The sequence below is a fragment of the Hyperolius riggenbachi genome, chromosome 1, assembly GCF_040937935.1.
Source record: "Hyperolius riggenbachi isolate aHypRig1 chromosome 1, aHypRig1.pri, whole genome shotgun sequence".
In the NCBI taxonomy this organism is placed as follows: Eukaryota; Metazoa; Chordata; class Amphibia; order Anura; family Hyperoliidae; genus Hyperolius; species Hyperolius riggenbachi.
In genome coordinates this window covers 261,318,667-261,340,495 of record NC_090646.1, presented here as the reverse complement: position 1 = coordinate 261,340,495, position 21,829 = coordinate 261,318,667, and the positions used below count along the sequence as shown (strand labels likewise).

General features: G+C 42.4%; 1 protein-coding gene across 3 annotated transcripts in view; it reads left to right on the top strand.

Moving 5' to 3' along the window:
- The window catches only part of ADAMTS3 (ADAM metallopeptidase with thrombospondin type 1 motif 3), a 267,310-nt gene that overhangs the window by 202,874 nt on the left and 42,607 nt on the right, over positions 1–21,829 (top strand). For 2 of the 3 annotated variants that reach the window (XM_068233397.1, XM_068233399.1), the window contains 2 exons: positions 9,441–9,524; positions 10,043–10,123. In XM_068233397.1, the coding sequence (XP_068089498.1) occupies positions 9,441–9,524; positions 10,043–10,123 (165 nt within the window). The remainder of the gene's footprint in view (positions 1–9,440; positions 9,525–10,042; positions 10,124–21,829) is intronic. The other variant, XM_068233398.1, reaches the window with a different exon arrangement.

Sequence of the window (21,829 nt, the reverse complement as noted above, 5' to 3'; positions counted from 1 at the left end):
AGAAAGCCTAATTGGTGGCGGAAAAAACAAGATATAGTTCATTTCATTGTGATAAGTAATGATAAAGTTATACACGAATGAATGGAAGGAGCACTGAAAGGTGAAAATTGCTCTGGTGCTCAGGGGGTAAAACCCCTCAGTGGTGAAGTGGTTAAACCCCACCCCTGAAACAAGTATTGAAACATCTGATGTATATACCTGTTTCAGGTCAGTGATCTAGAAAGTCTTATACTAGTTGGATGATCAGTACAACAACCAGTAATGTAACTTTTTGTTAGGAGGTGAGCAATGAATGTTTTTATATTTTCTCATGACAGGTGCACTTTAAAGTTACTAATGGCATTTTGAAAGCATGGTAATGCATTGAAATGCCATGGAGATATGTATCAAATGAGCTTGGACTGATTTAGGAATTAGGTTTACAATACTACAGTATGTTCACTACTTTAAATATAGGCTCTAAAAGTAGTGTGCTCAGATAGTGGGTTAGTAGGCTGTCTGGGTAAAAACTGCAATTTATGTCAGTTATTGTTCTCAGATAAAGGATAACTGTATTTTCAAATGTTTTGTCACAGAAAGCTTAAAAGATAAGTGTATCGATAATTGTAGCAGGTGAACTTCAAATTGCTCTATGAACAATATATATACTGTAGGTCTAACCCGGGACAACACATATCATATCATGAAGTGGCTTCTGATGGGCGTGGTGAGGAGAAGATAATGCATTCAGGAGTAGGTTGGGTATTGTACATCATTAAAGACCTGTTATGTTGTTATGTTGGATCTTTAGGTGACATTAGGGGTCTTCTCAACCAAAGCAAATAATTTGGCTGCCTGGTAAAATTGGGACCACATAGATCAAAATTGTAATTGTGGTTATAGCAGCACCCAGTGTTTAAGTTTGGCACCAGCACTGGTTTTTGCTATTTTGCATGATAGATGAATAATAGTAGCGAAAGACAGCACTGATATTGGTGGAAGGATGGGGGTAGGGGGTAGGCTAGAGTTAGGAGTAGGCAAAGGTTAGGTGAGAAGTGGGTTAGGCAAAGTGATAGTAGAATATTGTTAAAAATTACTGATATTCTACTATCGTTTTTAGCCAGTGCCTAATAGTAGAATATCGGTAATTTTACAGATATTCTGCTCATGGCTTTACCCAGCAACCAAATTACAGCATCACTCTTTTTCAACGTACGCCTCCTGTACACACAGCCAAGTTAGGATACTCCTGGCCCCAGAATCACAAGAGGTGCTTGACATGCCTGTGCATGCGCAGAAACCCATGACTCAGCCAGAGTCAGTGATAATATGGAGGGGGCAGTGGCAGCCTGGAGGACAGTGGAACATCAGCGCTGGATCAGATAGACTTCTAGGAGCTGAAAGAAGTGCCAGGTAAGTATAGCTTAACTTTATTATTTTACCTCATATATCCTTTAAAGTGTAACTGTTGGGCATAAAATCAAAAATAAATTCTTTATATTTATCTGGTAAACAAGTAATAAGGATGCTAACCAGGCAATCCAAAAGTTAAAATCTCTATTACTTTTCTTGTTTATAAATGATCATTCCCCAGTTTACCTGACTCTTACTTGGTACACACAAAATTTAGTACACAAAAAGGAAGTTGCAGGGCATGCTAGATTGTCATTTTTTGCTTCTGTACATTAGTTAAGTCTGAGGGGAAATAAAGAAGCAAAAAAAGACAACCCAGCATGCCCTGCAACTTCCTTTGTGCGGCAACGTACCAAATAAGAGTTAGGTAAACTAGGGAATGATCATTTATAAACAAGAAAAGTAATAGAGATTTTAACTTTTGGATTGCCTGGTTAGCATCCGTATTACTTGTTTACCAGATAAAACGAAATAATTGTTTTTTTATTTTATGCCCGACTTAGCTTAGAAAAAGATCTGACTAAAATGTGACAAAAGATCACAGTGAAAAATACTAAGATGCATAATTTGGAGGAAAGTTGGAAGGTAGCATGATATGGTAATACTGCTGGTATACAGAATGCAGAAAAGAAAAAAAGTGTTAAAAAATTGGCAGCCAGGGAGATTTCAGATGCCTTTTGGGTGGATAATGTGCAAGGAAAGCAGTCATGGATATGGAAAGTCCACACATAATTCTTTATTTAAATAGTCAAGCATAAACTGAAAATAATTAAAACACTAAAAAAGAGTGTATAGCAGCACATGGCACAGTAAATGCATGGGCGAGTAATCGGGATACTCTATATACAGTATTAAATTCACTACGTAACTCAATTCCAAAGATCCTAAATGGGGATACAATGGCCCCTCTTCAATTCACTTTTTCTCCTAAAAGAAAATTTTTCATCTTCCGTTTAAAATAATTTTTAAGTACTGTCAAAATTATTCTGAGTATTTTCTTGCTTGCTGGTGGCTCAAAAAGCATTTTATTCATAAGATGTGAAAGTATCACCTAGGAAAAATTTCGGAGGAAAAGTTAATTGCTTATGGGCCCATACATTTTTAATTCATTAATAATAGGAAAAAGTATAATAAAATATTATCAATAAATAAATAAATCTAATAAAGTACATTAGGGCTGCAATCTCATAATAAGGCAGTCACTAATTAAAAATTAGTTGACGTACATGATACAATTTAAGCGTAAGGTACAAGAATTAAAAGAAAATAGAGGTAACTAGTAAGAAGATATAGGGAAGTGGTCAGGGAGTAGTTTTATTATATTTTATGTTCTTTTAAAGTAGCCACTAATCAAAAATACATGCGTAAAGACAGCAAAGACTCCTTGCAAACAGCTGCTGTCCAAATCACTGCCTGCAATGCTTTCTCTGCACCCTCGGTCAGTAGAAACCCAGTCAGCTTATATGGTTGTATGCTGCTACACAGTCCTAATTTAGCCCTCAGATTCTTTCTCCAGAAACACAGCAGATGAACACTGAACTCGATGAAGTATCATGAGTAGAGATGGCCCGAATGGTTCACCGGCAAACTTGTTCACGCGAACATCGCTAGTTCGCGTTCACAACCGAAAGCGAACTTTGTGTGAGTTCGACCCGCCCCCTATACTACATCATTGAGCTAAACTTTGACCCTCTAAATCACAGTCAGCAGACACATGGCAGCCAATCAGGCTGCACTTCCTCCTGAAGCCCCCACCACCTTATAAAAGGCAGCAGCGTCGGCCATGTTCTCACTCTGTGTGCTGCAGTATTAGTGAGAGAAGGGAGAGACATTGGAGAGATAGGGAAAGTGATAGTTAGGAGGTCTGTTAGCTTGCGCTTTGCTGATATTTGTTGCTGAAAAGCACCACCAAAACAGCTCTTTTGAGAGCTAATGTTCTTGTGATGTTTTTTTGTTTTTTTTGTGTGGTCCACTGACACTGCATATACAGCCCTGTTTGTCGCAGCTGGCCCTTGCTAATTGCTATACTGTGCCAGGCCCAGCACATTCAGTGCCTACCTTTTCACTGCACCTGTGTGTGTGACAGCTGCACATTGTACTGTAATACCAGTCACTGTATACATTTCACTACACCTGTGTGACAGCACGCAGTTTTATAAACCAGTCCGTGCATACCTGTTAACTGCACCTGTGTGACCCCACGCTGTTTTACATACCAGTCAGTGCATACCTGTTAACTACACCTGCGTGACAGTTGCACATTGTATTGTAATACCAGTCACTGCATACCTTTCACTGCACCTGTGTGACTGCACGCTGTTTTATATAGCAGTCACTGCATACAATTCACTGAATCTGTGAGACCGCACGCTGTTTCATATACCAGTCAGACACATATATAGACATATAATGCGAGCTGACCCTTGTGTATAATAGCACTACTCCCTAAGGGGGAGGAGGGCCTGCCTGGTAAAATGTAATTCGTGCAGTAAATTAAGACCAGTGGCCCTACCTGTGCTTATGAAAAAACTTTATTGATACAAAAATTTGCAGTCACGAGTGACTCAGTTTCCCACAATATAAAATGCTTACAAAACACAGAGGAATGGGAGGGAGCGCTCCTTCACAGTAATTTCCACCAATCACCATTAGGTAACTGCAGAGGGCGATCGCCTGGCCTTGACCTATGCAAATCGCCCCTGCCACCAATATGGTCTGATTGTCTGTGGACCCACCGCCGGCGCACACCACAGAGGCCTCAAAAAAGCAGCTGCAGGCACCTCCAGGTGCACTCCAAAAAACTCTGAGCTCCTACTTCTCTTCTCAGGCCCTGTCAACACCTATGGTGAATTTGCTGACATCCATCACACTTGTTGACATCTATCATATATTCCAGTTCACTTCAAAGCAATATCTCTGGCTGTTTTTCACTTGTACTTTGCACTTGCTTTAGAACAGAGTCAATGCCCATGTCAACGTGTGAACCAGCCTTGCTCTGATGTTTCAACATGACAATAAACTTTTCTTGTCAGCGTGCAACTCCCCCACAGGGCTGTGTCTGTTTACTCACGGCTCCTTGTCCTGGACTGCCCGACGGTGTACACCTGCTGTATTGATCACTGATCCATATGGCTCTTTGGGTCTATTTGCAGTGCTCCAGCTCATAGAGCGAGCCTCTGCCTTTACTGTCTCCGCCAGCCAACTCGATCGTTACCACGCCGTGCACGGCGACTTGCTGTGGCTTAGGATGTATCTGTCCGGCGTCCGGGGGTCACGTGAGCGCTTACTCTCATTCCGACTCCTCCCACTGATGCGTTTCGCCCCTCCCACCGGGGCTTTCTCAAAGTGATAGAGGGTTGTGCTTCACATCAGTGCAAGTCTTTTTATTCTTGAGTGGGGCCGGGCAGCCTCCTGGGGACCTCCCCCTCCACATATACACTTCACTCTGTACTTTTCACTCCCGATATGATCTCTCTTTATATACCAGTCACTGCATACATTTCACTGCATCTGTGTGACCGCACGCTGTTTTATATACCAGTCACTGCATCTGTGTGACTGCACGCTGTTTTATATAGCAGTCACTACAACATTTCACTGCATCTGTGTGACCGCACACTGTTTTATATAGCAGTCAGTACATACCTGTTTACTACACCTGTATGACAGCTGCACATTGTATTGTAATACCAGTAACTGCATACCTTTCACTGCACCTGTGTGACTGCACGCTGTTTTATATAGCAGTCACTACATACATTTCACTGCATTTGTGCGACCACACACTGTTTTATATACCAGTCACTGCATACATTTCACTGCATCTGTGTAACCGCACGCTGTTTTTTATACCAGTCACTGCATCTGTGTGACCGCACACCATTTTATATAGCAGTCACTACATACATTTCACTGCATCTGTGTGACCGCACGCTGTTTTATATAGCAGTCAGTACATACCTGTTAACTACACCTGTGTGACAGCTGCACATTGTATTGTAATACCAGTAACTGCATACCTTTCACTGCACCTGTGTGACTGCACGCTGTTTTATATAGCAGTCACTACATACATTTCAGTGCATCTGTGCGACTGCACACTGTTTTATATACCAGTCACTGCATACATTTCACTGCATCTGTGTGACCGCACTCTGCTTTATATACCAGTCACTGCATCTGTGTGACCACACGCTGTTTTATATAGCAGTCACTACATAAATTTCACTGCATCTGTGTGACTGCACATTGTATTAGTCAAGTCAGTGCATACATTTCACTTCATCCCCCTCAATATGGACAAAACAGGCAGAGGGAGAGCCAGAGGCAGGCCACCCGGCAGGTCTGTTTGAGGTCGTGCTGTCGTGATTTCGTGCAGCCCTCGACCAAAGTACAGTGTTCAGAAGAAGGCACGTGCCATGAACCCCCAATATTGTCAGGACGTAGTTGACTATTTAACACAGAACACCTCATCTTTCTCAGCTTCTGCACGGAAGCGTGACACATCTTCCTCCTCCTGCTCTGATTCTGGCACCCCACCCCACATGGAAGCCATCACTAAAGTCCCATCATCCCAGGGCTCAGCGGTGTGGACATTTTTTTGTGTGTCTGCCTCAGATGAGAGCAATGCCATCTGTACTCTCTGCTACCGAAAATTGAGCCGTGGAAAGACCAAGACCCGCGTAGGGACAACTACCTTACGAAGGCACATGATGAAAAAGCACAAACTGCAATGAGATGACCACCTGAGGAAAAGCAGCACACAAAAGCAAAGCAGCACACCGCAGTGGAAGATACCAGGCCGCAATGATTTCTCAAAAAAGGCGATACCCAAACTGTATCGTGATGTTGAAAGGCAAGTGGTGTCATCTCTGGCACACAGCGTTGGGTCAAGGGTCCACCATCTGACCATGGATGCCTGGTCTGCAAAGCACAGACAGGCCTGCCCGAAGACTAAGTCAGTCCCCACACACAGCATCTCTGCCTGCACGCCATGTGACTGCCTGCCCCAAGACTAAGTCGGTCCCCACACAGCATCCTGCCTGCAGGCCGCTTGACTGCCTTCTCCGCCACCACCAACAGGGTCCAGGACTCCAGGTGGATTTTTGAATTTTTAAGGCTGCCTGCTGCCAGCGGCGGCCACTCTAAAAAAGAATAATAATTTTTCTGGTGCGTGTACAGGCCTGCCTAATTTTTCTGGCTGCACTGCGGCTGCAACAGCAAAACAAAAGGCACGTACATGTGTCAATTCCCCTTCATGATCGTTACCTTGCCGCGGTGAAGGGGCTTGCGTATCACAATGCAGGAATGACCAGCTATATGAGTTTGTTGGGGGGCACACCTGACCCAAGAAGATAATAAGTTCGTTGCATCATTGTGGACAGACCAAATTCGATCAGCTGGACACTCAGTCACTGTTGTTCTGTCATTGAGCTACCTCAGCCCGACCATATGGGCTTGAAAACCGCCATTGCCTGTCTCGCCATGGTGCGCACCAGTCCAGCACGGCCGTCACTACACAAACAGCTGTTTGCGGTGCGTTACAAAGTGAGTTTGGTGTGTCAGTGTGAAGCAGTACACTAATTACACTACCTGATTGATGTATACATACGCAAGATGTTTTCAAGCACTTTATGCCTCCAATTTAGCATTGCAATGTGATTTCTGCCCTTAAAACCCTGCTCTGCGTCAAATCCGTAATTTTCCCCGGGACTTTTGGCGTGTATCCCACTGCGCCATGCCCCCCTCCAGGTGTTAGACCCCTTGAAACATCTTTTCCATCACTTTTGTGGCCAGAATTAGTGTTTGAAGTTTTTAAAGTTCGCCTGCCCATTGAAGTCTATTGCGGTTCGCAAAGGTCGCAGGTTCGCGTTTGAGGTTTGCGAACCTAAATCTAGGTTCGAGCCATCTCTAGTCCCTAGATTTGGGCACGTATATTTTTTTTTAACTAATTCCTTCAAAAAAAGTTTTTTGTCCTTTTTTTTAAAAGGAATTGTATTTACAGTTGTCATGCAAATGTGTGTTTCTGGTAATCTAAAGATTGAATCATTATTCAACCTTGAGATTACCAGAAACACACATTTGCATGACAACTGTAAATACAATTCCTTTGAATTTTTAAGACAATAAAAATGACCTCTCCCTGCTTACAACTGTTATATTTATGTTAGGTACACACCATACAATTTTCTGTTAGATTTACCTGCTAGATAGATTTTTTCCAACATGCTGGAAAATTGTATGGTGTGTACCTAGCATTAGAAGGAAAGGTAAATATGGAAGTAAATAAACTGAAGTTCCATTTAAACTCACTTCAGGGACCATATGCAATTCACTTTTTCATCAGAGTTCTTCCTAGGAGATCATTTTTCATAATCTATTTAAAATAACTTTCCAACACTTTTCAACTAAACCAAAAAGTAAATGAAAAAGTACTATCAAACTGATTTTGAGTATTTCCTTGCTTTCTTGTGGCTTAAAATGCATTTTATTGACAAGTATAAAAATATCACCAAGGAGAAAACTTAGAAGAAAAAGTTAATTGGATATATGCCCATGTGTTTTCAACAGCAGAAGTGCTGTTTTCCCATATGTTTTTACCATATAGTAAAGAAAGGAGTCTTCAAAGTCTTATTCCAAAACATATTTATCTGAGGGGTATTTTTTATTTAACACATGCTGGAACTCTAGTTTCACAGGTACAAAATCAGTAATGCAAATCTTTTTATGAAGAGTGTTTAAAATGCAGTTATCCTTTAAAGGGAATCTTACTTATACTGAGCAATTTGCACAAAGTACTGATAGCCCAGCTGTACATCTGCAGAAACATATGAAGAGTGAAAATACGTTTTTAATTTGTAGTGAACATAGCTTATTTTTTACATCTGCTCTTCAGGTGGAGCCCTCTGTCATTTTCTGTTTATAGCAAGCAGAAGAGGGCGGGTGGCTATACTCATATAGGCTGCTTCCTGACAAACATATGTATTTGCTATTCTCTGCATAGACAAAAGGAAGGCTATTACATGACTTAGAAGACATTCTAGTAGAGTAGTTCGAAGAATGCCTTCATGCCCGATACTTTTGTAAATTCATATGCAGTCCAGCTCACATTTTGCAAAGTAGTCATTTCACAGCAAAATTTGGAATTACAATGCAAAATTTTAGTCTATTGTGAAATTAATTTCACAAGTAATCATAATTATAATCCAGAATTTCACAATGATGTGTAATTTTGTGAAAGGATTACTTTCTCATACTCTCCAAGTCTTTCTCATAGACTTTTTAATGCAACTATGTGAAAATGAAAAAATGTGTTTTCTCATATGTAACAATGTGCTTTATTATGCCCCATAGATGTCAATGCATTTATGAAAAAAATGACATACTGTTTTCTTATATGCAAAAATTTGTTTTATCATGTGCCATAGATGTCAAGTCAATACAATTATGTGAAAATGTGTATTTTCATATGCAAAAATGTTAGACTTCAATGCATTTGTTTGAAAACGATGCAAAATTACACAAAATAAGATAAGGAAATCATGAATACAATCAGAATCGTAATTTCAAAAATGAAATGGAATTTCATGAAACCAAAATGACTCATTACAATTGACACTAACAAGCAGAATTTCCAAAATAAACATTGCCAATCACTCATTAGTACTTGTCATTGGACAAAAATACTTGGGGTTGCGTCTGCATCATTTGATCCTCTTGCTATTTGGGTACCAGTCTTTATGCTAGATGTTTTGCTACATATTGTTTATGGGAAGTAAGCATACGTATAAACATAGACTAGATGATCTGTTGTGAAAAAAATAGGAACATACGGTAGTTCTTTTTGCAGCTTGCATAACTGTTCTCCTGTATGAATGTCCTTGTAGTGCAAACAAATTATTCTGGGATAAACAAGCCATTTTGATACATATCCCCATATATTTGTAATTTCCTCTACCATATGCTATATTATATATTTTTTTACATTTACAATAGTCAATGAAAACAGTAAGAACAAAATTGTGGACTAATTGAAAATATTTGCCTAGGGAAAACAAGAGGAGCATTCACGTTACCTAAGGGAGCTCGAAACATCTCCCTAATTGAGTCAAGAGGGTCTAAAAATACAGTGGGTAAGTGGCATCACAGATTCCAGGAAATCTGTGATGGTGGCTGTAACATTAATAGCTTCTATCAAGCTTCATGGCGAAAGAGTCCATGCTCTTTATTTAATAAGGCAAGAGCAATGCGAATGGGCAGTTTCAAGATCAGATGATCAGGGATTTCCTTTTATTGATCATACTTCTCAAACCAGATCGGTTTCAATGAAAAACTGCTCAACATTGCTGTTTGTACATTTGTTTTCATTAAATAAAGACCAGTGTATCCATTATACAGTTATATCACTCATGACGTCAGAAATATGACTGTTCTGTTCACCATTGTTTTTCAAATTATTTTGCAAAAAACAATCAGCTCATTTTTTTTCATGCAGTAAAAGTAAAATATTAACATAATGCCAGTAATTCTATGTCTTATTTTTCCATAGCTCCTGGATGTTCCAGCTCATTTGGCTTGTCCTGTATTGCTATACTAACCTCTGCTCTTATTTTGTTTTGTTTCCTTCTGCTTGATTACAACACATGTGTAGGATACCTTAAGATGTTTGACATCCCTCCTGGTGCTAGACATGTGTTTATCCAAGAAGACGAGGCTTCCCCTCATATTCTTGGTAAGTGTTTCACTTTGGAAGTTTGGCCAGTTACCAAACCTTTGCAGGAAACAGCTGAACAAAAATGCTGCATACAGCTTGGCTGAACGCACTAAGTAAACCCACTTGGCGGAAGCCACTGTGTCAAAGGATGCTTAGCCCTGCCTTGCACAGAGCAGTAGCATTTTTGTATTCCTTTGCATATTTATACTTACAATAAAAGGCTTGAGCTGCAGAAGCAATTTAAAAAAAGAGAACAAATCTTAAATCTGAATTTAATTCCACCAAAAATATATTCCACGCTGGATAGACTTTTTAGGCTGAATTGCACAGTAACTTCATATCTCCCACTGGCTCTAATAACGAGATGTCCCCACTGAAGTATCCAGTTCTGCTGTACTTTCCACCGCAGAGGCTAGACCATAATTCTGGCAATATCTGTCTAACAACAGAAAGTTTAGTATATCTAACATTCCTTTTTAACTGGCAGAGAAAAGCTCAGGACCAGCTCATACAATTGGCAGATGTGTATGCATTGTCAATATTGAAGGTTCACACATTATCACACATTATTAGGATAACCATTTGTATAAGAGAGAGAATGGAGATGTAAAAGGAAGGTAATATATCTGTAAGTAATAATGTATAACAGCTAAATATTATACTATTGTACCTTTTTGTACTGCATTATTTTTCTTCTTCTTGACACAACAGTTTTGATTTCAGATGAGGGTCTTTTTTTTTTTTTTTACCACCATACTAAATGGTAACAATATACCCGGGGCAAACCCAGAATTTTCAAGGGGGGGGGGGGGGGGGGTTCCTGTAAGGTCTCCCTCAGCCACACACAATACAGTATAATAATGTGGTAGGACATCATGCATACACATAATGCAATTTGTATGTGTATGCACATAATGCATACACATAATGCAACCGACCGACAACTGGATCGATCAGGATCAGTTTGGATACAGATAATAATGGGCACAGTCGACATTGGTAATGAAGGGGAATCACACAGCAGGACACAGGGCTGTGCTCATACCTGACTCTGTTAAGTTCCCCAGAGCTGCTCCATGCTCTGTACACACGCAGCTGCTACATCCAAAGTAAATTGTAGCAGGGAAGGGGCAGTGCTGTGAGCTGCAGGATGCCTGCAGATATTCTGGTGTCTCATCCTGTGCCTGTCCCCAGACACTGCACCGGCCCTGGTCTGAGGGGGGATTCTAGGCAGCTGTAACCCCTCCCCCCTGCTTTTGCCTATGACACCATCTAGAGCATATCAATATCGATTTCTACTGTCATTTCCAATGGATAGGTCTTCTTGAATGTGACTTTTTGAACAGCCTGACAATTACTTTGACACAAACTGCTTCTGTTATAGAATGTATAAGGTATTTGCAAACATGTGTTTTGCCTTAAATTTTGAGCTTACTCCCCTTTTTCTGAGATTCATGTGTTGGAGAGGCAGCCGCACATTTGTTCCTTTAGCAGAATACAGATAAAATTTTGACAGAATGACATTTTTATGTTTTGTTTTGGAATGACTGGAAAACTCAAAATATCCAAAGAATAACAAAAAAAAAAATCAAAACTAAATCCAGATGTAACTGAAATGACCGTACATTCTGCTACGGTGCACAACTTTTTTTGTAAATGTGAAAAATATGCTTATTCATTTTGGCTAGTGACATTCCCTTGCAAAGTTTAGTGTGTTTTCTCATTTCTTTTGAAGGACACCTGGGCTGAGAGTCTTATGGTGGCTGACATATTAATTTCCTCTTAAACATTACTAGGTACCTGGCTGTCCTTCTGATCCTCTGCCTCTAATACTTTTAGCCAGTGGCGGACACAGCCAGCAGTGGGCCCCTGTGCAAAATACCAATTGCGGGCCCCTGACAGGCAGTTAAAAGTGGGTGTGGCCATAACTAAATTGGGTGTGGTTACACATTGCATATTTTTACCAGTACAGTCTATGGCAACCTTCCCTGAGGCCCAAAAATATGTCTTGATGCATATATGTAACATCTGCATTATACTGGTTACTGAACAAAAGCAAAACTTAACCCCAACCCTGCATCAAGACAGGGCATGACATGACAGGCTCTGTCTTTTTTTACTTGAAAACACACCTGAGGTGAGAGGGATATGGAGGCTGACATATTTATTGCCTTTTAAACAATGCACATTGCCTGGCTGTCCTGCTGATTCTGTGCCTCTAATACATTTAGCCATAGACCCTGAACAAGCATGCAAATCAGATGTTTCTGACTGCAGTGTGGAGCTGACTGGAGCAAATTCAAATCAATCTAGGACTGACTAGCTAAAGATGGTGCAGCCTGCAGTGGCAGTGTGCAATCTAGACCACCTGACTGGAATCTAGTACAGAGGATAAGTAAAGGGGCCCATACACCTAACGATTTTCCCGCCGAAATACGGCCGTTTCGATCACAGTGATCGAAACGGCCGTGAAATCGCCGCGCACACCGCTGACAGAATGAAGGATTTCCGTCCGAAATCCATCGTTCCCGTCGACTCCCGCCGATCCATCCGTGCGGAAGATTTTTCTCGGTCGCCGGCGGGTCGGGAGTGCGTTCATAGCAGCGTACGAATGCCCGACGACCGGATGCAATACAGCGGTAATACATTACCTGCTCCACCGGCGCCAGTCCCCTGGTCCACCGCTGTCTTCTCCACCTGGTCCCGGCATCTTCTCCACATCAGCTTCCGCATCCCGGCATCCGGCATAACTTCCTGTGTCACTGCAGTGACAGCGGAAGTACAAATAGAGGGCGCTCTATTTGAACTTCCGCTGTCACTGGAGTGACAGAAAGTTATACGCCGATGCCAGCCGGGAGCCGATGCGGAGAAGATGCCGGGACCAGGTGGAGAAGGCAGCGGTGGACCAGGGGACTGGCGCCGGTGGAGCAGGTAATGTATGCGGGGGGGGGGGGGGGGCGGCAGCAGCGGCAGCTCCACAGATTGTGATCGGTGTCAGGCTGAAATCAATTCACAATCTGTTTGCAGTAAAGGTGGCCATACGATCCCTCTCTGATCAGATTTGATGGCAAATCGACCAGTGTATGGCTACCTTAAAGAGACTCCGTAACAAAAATTGCATCCTGTTTTTTATCATCCTACAAGTTCCAAAAGCTATTCTAATGTGTTCTGGCTTACTGCAGCACGTTCTACTATCACCATCTCTCTAATAAATCAACTTATCTCTCTCTTGTCAGACTTGTCAGCCTGTGTCTGGAAGGCTGCCAAGTTCTTCAGTGTTGTGGTTCTGTGATGCATCTCCCCCCTCCAGCCCCCTCTCTGCACATTGCCTGTGTATTATTTAGATTAGGGCAGCTTCTCTCTTCTCTCTTATCTTTTACAATCTGGATAAATCCTCCTCTGAGCTTGCTGGGCTTTCACATACTGAGGAATTACATACAGGCAGAGCTGTCTGCACTCTGCAGGAAGAAACAGCCTGACACTTCAGTGGAAGATAGCTGCAGGGGGAAAGAAACACACAAATGATCTCTTGAGATTCAAAAGGAAGGGTGTATACAGCCTGCTTGTGTATGGATGTATTTTCTATGTGTGGACATACTGTACATCAACCTACTTCCTGTTTTGGTGGCCATTTTGTTTGTTTATAAACAAACTTTTTAAAACTGTTTTTAACCACTTTTAGTGCGGCGAGGAGCGGCGAAATTGTGACAGAGGGGAATAGGAGATGTCCCCTAACACACTGGTATGTTTACTTTTGTGCGATTTTAACAATACAGATTCTCTTTAAGCTAGAAGGCAGGAGGCGCAGTGAGAAGACAGGACAGTAGATTGTAAACAGGGGTGGCTTCCAAGATGTTTTTTTTGCGGGTGTTATGCAAGTGCTATATCCACTGCAGGGGTAGCTGACCTTCAGCGCGCCGCGGCAAAAAATTGGCTTGTCCGTGCACTGGAAAGTGGGCGCGGTAATGACGGGTCATGAGCAGGGCCAAATATTCATGAACTTAGCAGAAGTTAGTAATTCACTGACAGTGGACATCAACAGGAAACTTTGAATGAAGCCCCCTCTCCTAATAAAAAAGGATATCCTACTTACTATACATATAGCAGCTCAGCTGAGAATCATGAGAGGAAACAGCATGTGTACACAGGGCTGTATTTAGGGTTTGGGCTCCCCTAGGCACCTCAAACCTATGCCCCCCCCCCCCCCCCGAAGGACATTAGTGAAGAATGGGCGTGACCACAGAATGCCGTGGGCATGGCCATAACATACAGTGGGTGTGACCAATTACAATTTCCTAGTAAGAGTGCAACCCAAAGTCGGTGGGGCCGTGTTTTCTCCCTGGATATGAGTAAAGTGACCCTAAAAAAGCAAGTAGGAAATGTTCCCAACAAAAAAAAAACACATTAGCCAGTGTTCTCTCGCACAAAATAATGGTAGGTATTAGATTGTGAGCTCGCCTGAGAAAAGTCAGTAACATGACTATGTTCTCTGCAAAGTGCTGCAGAAGATGCCAGTGCTATATAAATAGATAATAATATGGTAGGACATTAGACTATGGCAAGATTAGATTGTGAGCTCCTCAAAGGACAGTCAGTGACATGACTACGTACTCTGTGAAGTACTGCTGAAGATGGCAGTATAATATAGTACAGTACTATGGCAGCACGGTGGCGTAGTGGTCAGAGCTCTCGCCTTGCAGCGCTGGGTTCCCGGTTTGAATTCCAGCCAGGTCAACATCTGAAAGGAGTTTGTATGCTCTCCCTGTGTCTGTGTGGGTTTCCTCCCACATCCCAATAACATACGATACAGATAAGTTAATTGGCTTCCCCCTAAAAATTGGCCCTAGACTACGATACATACACTACACAATATGTACATATACATATGACTATGGTAGGGATTAGATTGTGAGCCTCTCCCAGGACAGTTAGTGACAAGACACTACATACTCTGTACAGCGCTGCGTAATATGTTGGCGCTATATAAATAAATGGTATAAGTACAGTATAAGTAGCCAGGTCTATAGGTGTCCCCAGTATAGACATACTATAGGTGTCTCCAGTATAGATAGCCAGGACTATAGGTATCCCCAGTTTAATTAGTAGTCCGGGGCATAACTAAAAAATCACTGAGCCCCCTTGCAAAAATTTGGATAGCCCCCCATAGGTTCCAAATAATCGTAATGGGGCAGCGTTTCACTATAAAATAATTGTAATGGGGCAGCATTTCACCATAAAATAATCGTAATGCAGAATTGTTTCACCATAAAATAATCACAATGTGTGCAGCATTTCACCAGAAATTAATCGTAAAGTGGGCAGCATTTCACCAGAAAATAATCACAATGTGTGCAACATTTCACCAGAAAATAATCGCAATGTGGGCATCGTTTCACCAGAAAAAAATCGCAATGTGGGCATCATTTCACCAGAAAATAATCACAATGTGGGCATCACTTCACCATAAAATTATCGCAATGTGGGCAGAATTTCACCATAACATGATCGCAATGTGTGCAGCATTTTAGCAGAAAATAATCACAATGTGTGCAGCATTTCAGCAGAAAATAATTGCAATGTGGGCAGCATTTCAGCAGAAAATAATCGCAATGTGGGCAGCATTTCAGCAGAAAATAATTGCAATGTGGGCAGCATTTCACCAGAAAATAATCGCAACGTGGGCAGCATTTCAACAGAAAATCATCGCAATGTGGGAACCATTTGAGCAGAAAATACTGACAATGTGTGCAGCATTTCAGCAGAAAATAATCGTACAGTAGACAGCATTTCACCAGAAAATTATTGCAACGTGGGCAGCATTTCAGCAGAAAATAATCGCAATGTGGGCTCCATTTCAGCAGAAAAGAATCACACATACCTATGCTTGCTGGATTCCGCGGAATTGTTAATTCCGCGATTCCGGACGGAATTAGGTCAATTCCGATTCCAGCCGTCGGAACGGAATTGCTAAACCTCGGAACCGGAATTCCGCTGAATTTTTCCGGAAAACACAAAAATCACTCTCTCTCTCGAAGGGAATTGCAGTTTTTCAAAAGCCAGCTTACATACCATGGCTGGGAATTGAACCCAGGTCTCAGTGTGTAGTAGGTATCTGACTTACCCCCTAGACCACCAACCACACTACATGCTAAAGCCAGCCTAGCATGTTCCATTATGATCAATCCAATAGAAAAAGTAGCATGCTTAATAGGGATGCTCTTTTGGATTCCACGGAAATGCAATTTCCGAAATTCCGATCGGAAATTGAACTTCCGCATCAGAATGCGGAAATCGGTAATGCAAGTGCGTTAGGTGGATTTCTGCCGGAAATCGCGGAAATTTCCGCCGGAAATCGAAGAAATTCCGCCCGACTTTAACATCGATTTTCTCAAAAACTATAAGGTCTTTTTGAAAACTTTTTTTGCATCTTGTTCAGGAGATTCTGCTTAATAAACCCTGAAAATTTGGTGTTTCTAGGACTTACGGGGGCTTTGCTATTAACCGCTAAAGTCGTCAGATTTTTACTGTAATGTAAAATGCAGAAAATCCGCATCTGCCTATTTTCTGCATTTACATTACAGTAAAAATTTCCGCGATTTCCGGCGGAAATTCCACATTGGAATGCGGAAATTGGTAGCAGAAAGCGGAATCGGTATTTGGCAATGGCGAAATGCGGATTTACCGCGGAATCGGAAATTGGTATTTCCGACCATCCCTAATGCTTAAGGATTTGTTCTTTTTCAAAAGCCAGCTTACATATCTTGGCCGGGAATTGAACCCAGGTCTCAGTGTGTAGTAGGTATCTGACTTACCCCCTAGACCACCAACCACACTACATGCTAAAGCCAGCCTAGCATATACCATTATGATCAATCCAATAGAAAAAGTAGTGTGCTTAAAGGGGAACTTCAGCCTAAACAAACATACTGTCATTAAGTTACATTAGTTTGTGATTCATGGGGCTGCCATCTTTGTCATGGGGGCAGCCATCTTTTTGGTTGAAAGGAGGTGACAGGGAGCAGGAGACACAGTTCCAACTGTCCTGTGTTCTGATCACCCCTCCCAGCTGCACGTGCTAGGCTTCAAATGTCAAAGTCAAAATGTAAAAAAAAAAATTGCACCAAAACAGCAGAGCAAGAACAACAACATCAGAAATCCCATCATGCTTTGCACAGCATTAAGGGAAAAATGCCCAGGCAGTTTTTTTCTGTGCAGCTAAAAATGAGGCTTGTATAAGAGAAACAAAGTTCTGATGCTGTGAAACAGTTAAATAAACACCAGGCCTCTCCAGTGCTGCTGAGTCAATTTTTAGTCTGGAGGTTCACTTTAAGGATTTGTACTTTTTCAAAAGCCAGCTTACATACCTTGCCTAGGAATTGAACCCAGGTATCAGTGTGTAGTAGGTATCTGACTTTCCCCCTAGACCACCAACCACACTACATGCTAAAGCCAGCCTAGCATGTACCATTATGATCAATCCAATAGAAAAAGTAGCGTGCTTAAGGATTTGTACTTTTTCAAAAGCCAGCTTACATACCTTGGCCAGGAATAGAACCCAGGTCTCAGTGTGTAGTAGGTATGAGGTATCTGACTCACCCCCTATACCACCAACCACACTACATGCTGAAGCCAGCCTAGCATGTACCATTATGATCATTCCAATAGAAAAATGAGCTCTCTCTAAGGATTTGAAGCCAGGCATGGCCTTGCCTTTTGTGTTCAACAGTTGTCCGAAGAGATCCCCAGATAGCCAGATAGATTCATCTCTCTCTCTCTCTCTAGTAGGGATGGTCACCGCTTTCCGCGAAATTGTATTTTCTGGAATTTTTAGGCGGAAATTGGTCTCTCTCTCTCTCTCTCTCTTCTCCATCCATCCATTTATTTGTATCATTCATCATCTTGTAGGGAATTGCAGTTTTTCAAAAGCCAGCTTACATACCATGGCTGGGAATTGAACCCAGGTCTCAGTGTGTAGTAGGTATCTGACTTACCCCCTAGACCACCAACCACACTACTTGCTAAAGCCAGCCTAGCATGTACCATTATGATCAATCCAATAGAAAAAGTAGCATCCTTAAGGATTTGTACTTTTTCAAACGCCAGCTTACATATCTTGGACGGGAATTGAACCCAGGTCTCAGTGTGTAGTAGGTATCTGATTTACCCCCTAGACCACCAACCACACTACATGCTAAAGCCAGCCTAGCATGCCATGTACCATTATGATCAATCCAAGAGAAAACTGAGCTCTCTCTCTCTCTCTCTCTCTCTCTCTCTCTCTCTCTAGGACTTAATGCCATTGATCTGGATTTTCAGCTTAAAACCATCAACTGATACTGGCAGATTTTCACAGGCATTTTTGGAATTCTGCCAGATTGAAAAAGCAATTCTGTTCCGACCAAATGGAACGGAATGACCAATTTCCACCTAAAAATTACAGAAAATACAATTCCGCAGAAAGAGGTGACCATCCCTACTAGAGAGAGAGAGAGAGAGAGAGATTGATTTTTTTTTTTATTTCCAACGGAATCCGGAATTCCACGGAATTTATAATAATCTGGAGGAATTTTCATAGCGACGGAATTTAACACTGCCGGAATCCGTGGATTCCGGCGGAACAGAATTTGCTGGTTCCGATCATCAGTGGGCAGCATAACACCATAAAATAATTGCAATGTGTGCTGCATTTCAGCAGAAAATAATCATACAGTGGCCAGCATTTCACCAGAAAATTATCGCAACGTGGGCAGCAGTTCAGCAGAAAATAATCACAAGGTGTGCAGCATTTCAGCAGAAAATAATCACTATGTGGGCAGCAGCATTTCAGCAGAAGATAATCACACAGTGGGCAGCATAACACTATAAAATAATCGCAATGTGTGCAGCATTGCAGCAGAAAACAATCGTACAGTGGGCAGCATTTCACTAGAAAATAATCGCAACGTGGGCAACATTTCACCAGAAAATAATGGCAATGTGGGCAGCATTTCACCAGAAAATAATCGTACAGTGGGCAACCTTTCACCAGAAAATAATCACAACGGGGGCAGCATTTCAACAGAAAATAATCACAATGTGGGCAGCATTTCAGCAGAAAATAATCACAACATGGGCAGCATTTCAGCAGAAAATCACACAGTGGGCAGCATAACACCACAAAATAATTGGTGTCCCCAGTTTAGGTATAGGTCTATAGGTATCCCCAGTTTAGGTAGTAGGTGTATAGGTGTCCCCAGTTTAGGTAATAGGTCTATAGGTGTCCCCAGTTTAGGTAGTAGGTTTATACGTGTCCACAGTTTAGGTAGTAGGTCTATAAGTGTCCCTAGTTTAGGTAGTAGTTATATAGGTTTCCCCAGTTTAGGTAGTAGGTATATAGGTGTCCCCAGTTTAGGTAGTAGGTATATAGGTGTACCCGATTTAGGTAATAGGTCTATAGGTGTCCCCCAGTTTAGGTAGTAGGTATATAGGTGTCCCCAGTTTAGGTAGTAGGTATATACGTGCCCCCAGTTTAGGTGGTAGGTATATACGTGTCCCAGTTTAGGTAGTAGGTATATAGGTGTCCCCGGTTTAGGTAGTAGTTCTAGGTGTCCCCAGTTTAGGTAGCCTGGAAGGGTGAGCGAGCACACACAGCAGCGGGGAATGTCTCCCCCCCCCTCACCTGGGGCTCCCGCTACCCCTTCCTAGCTTTCCCCTCCAGAGTGGCAACAGCTGGCGAACAGCTTACCTGTTCCGGGTGAGCGAGGGAAACTCTGCATGCCGCTGCCTAGTCTAGTGACGTCACTGACTAGACCGCGCCAGCGGCATGCAGAGTTTAGGCTCCATGGCGGGAAATAGTAAAATCCCGGCTGGCCCCTGCCACTCTGCTGAGGGGGGGGGGGGGGGCTGCGAGTTCCCCTCCATGTGTGTGTGCTCTCTGCTGCTCCCCCCTCAAAAAAATGGCACTTTTTTTCTAAGAAGAATTTTAAAAGAACAAAGAAAATAATAAAAAAATACACCTGGCTACACTAGGTCACCATGCTAGTTATAGTGGGGATCCTGCTGCCTTAACCCCCCAAATGCACTCCTCCACTTGTAAAATGGTCTGGTCCTTAAGGGGGGGTTAGACAGCTCCCCAAAGGGTTAATGGACAACTCTTGACAAACACAACTTTTTTTTTAAAATGCTGTATGTTAGGGAACACATTACCACAAGTACTAGGAACAATGTCTTTCTGCCTCTATGCTGTAAAATCATCCGGACATTTACAGATACAGAAAATGATGGTTCTGCAGGACTGGACCATTTTCCTGCACAGGGAGGTTGCTATCAATTCTTCAGTGTATAGTCTAGAATCACCTTGCTGAAAGAATCTTATTCAGGTTATGGAAAGGGTTTACGTTTCCAGCAATGTGTGTTTATTGTCTTCATTTTTTTGACTAATCACAAAGGCATTATCAGTGTGTCTATATCGGTGTGACTACCTCGCCCAGTATGGACAGCACAGAGTAGCAAGAACAAAGGGTGTTCGCATTTCCATTGTCAGACGAACACTTGGCATGTTCGAACCACCCCCTACACATTATAATGGAGCCAAAAGTTGACCTTTCACTCCAGAGTCAGCAGACACATGGCAGCCAATCAGTTATCCCTCCCACCTGGACTACTACTCCACCTATCAGAATGCAGTCTGTGTTTGGCTTCTGTGCTAAGCAGATCAGGGAGAGTGTGCTGCTGGCTGGGAGAGCATTAGGTAGGCCTTTGTTCTGTGTCCTCAGTGCAGATTCTTGCTGCTACCACATCGTCCTGAACAGCTAAGCCCTTCTTAGGGCTGGTACATGTGGCTTTTTTTTTGCTATTGTATTGCTGTTCTCTGTCCAGTGCACAAGTTAGCTGTTGGAGACAGGTCTGATGGTCCTAGTACAGTGCACCGACCATAACCCAATAATTCTTCACCACCACTACTGGCACCTAGTACCCACCACTACCCCGTATAATGCCTCAGTGCAGAATCAGTGTTTTTTTTGTTTCTTAACTGTCAATGAACTACCTCAGCCTTACCATTGAGGCTTGAAAACCTCACTCACATGAATGCCTTCACTCCCATGAATGTGTGCACAAGCACGGCGGCTACTACACACCACTACACAAAGATTGCCGCCGAGAAGACTAACATTTATGACCTGGAGGTGTCAACTAGCATAAACAATGATTTGCTCACCTGACATTATCACTAGAGCTCTTTGTGGTTGTTTGTGGTGTGTTAAACCCGGAATTTCATATGTCAGTGTGAACTGGGCATAACCCTTACATTACCTTATCGCCTCATCAACACGTGTTGTGACGAAATTGATCGGGCGGACCTACAGACGGCGTCTTCCGCACTTTCAAGCAGACGGTGGGAGGCCTGGGTTGATCCATACAGACTGGATTGAGGATTCCATTCGGCCATACCGGGAGGCTGAGCGGAGGAGAGCCCGTGGGAAAAACTCTATGGGCCAAACCTAACCGCGGATTTGTAAGTGCATGAAAAGGAATAAATAGTTGTGATTTTATACAGTGTTGCGCTATGTGAGTTTCTCACTATTTTATCTTGAGGAAAAACTGTATATGTTTGAGGCATTTGTTTGGAAACGCAACGATTGGTGGTGACTGCAGCAAGGGCGGAGTACTGATTGTAGGCGAGGGGAGCCTGAATGCCCCGCATGCGCATTTGACCATTATAATCTGTGGTCCAACAAAATTGGT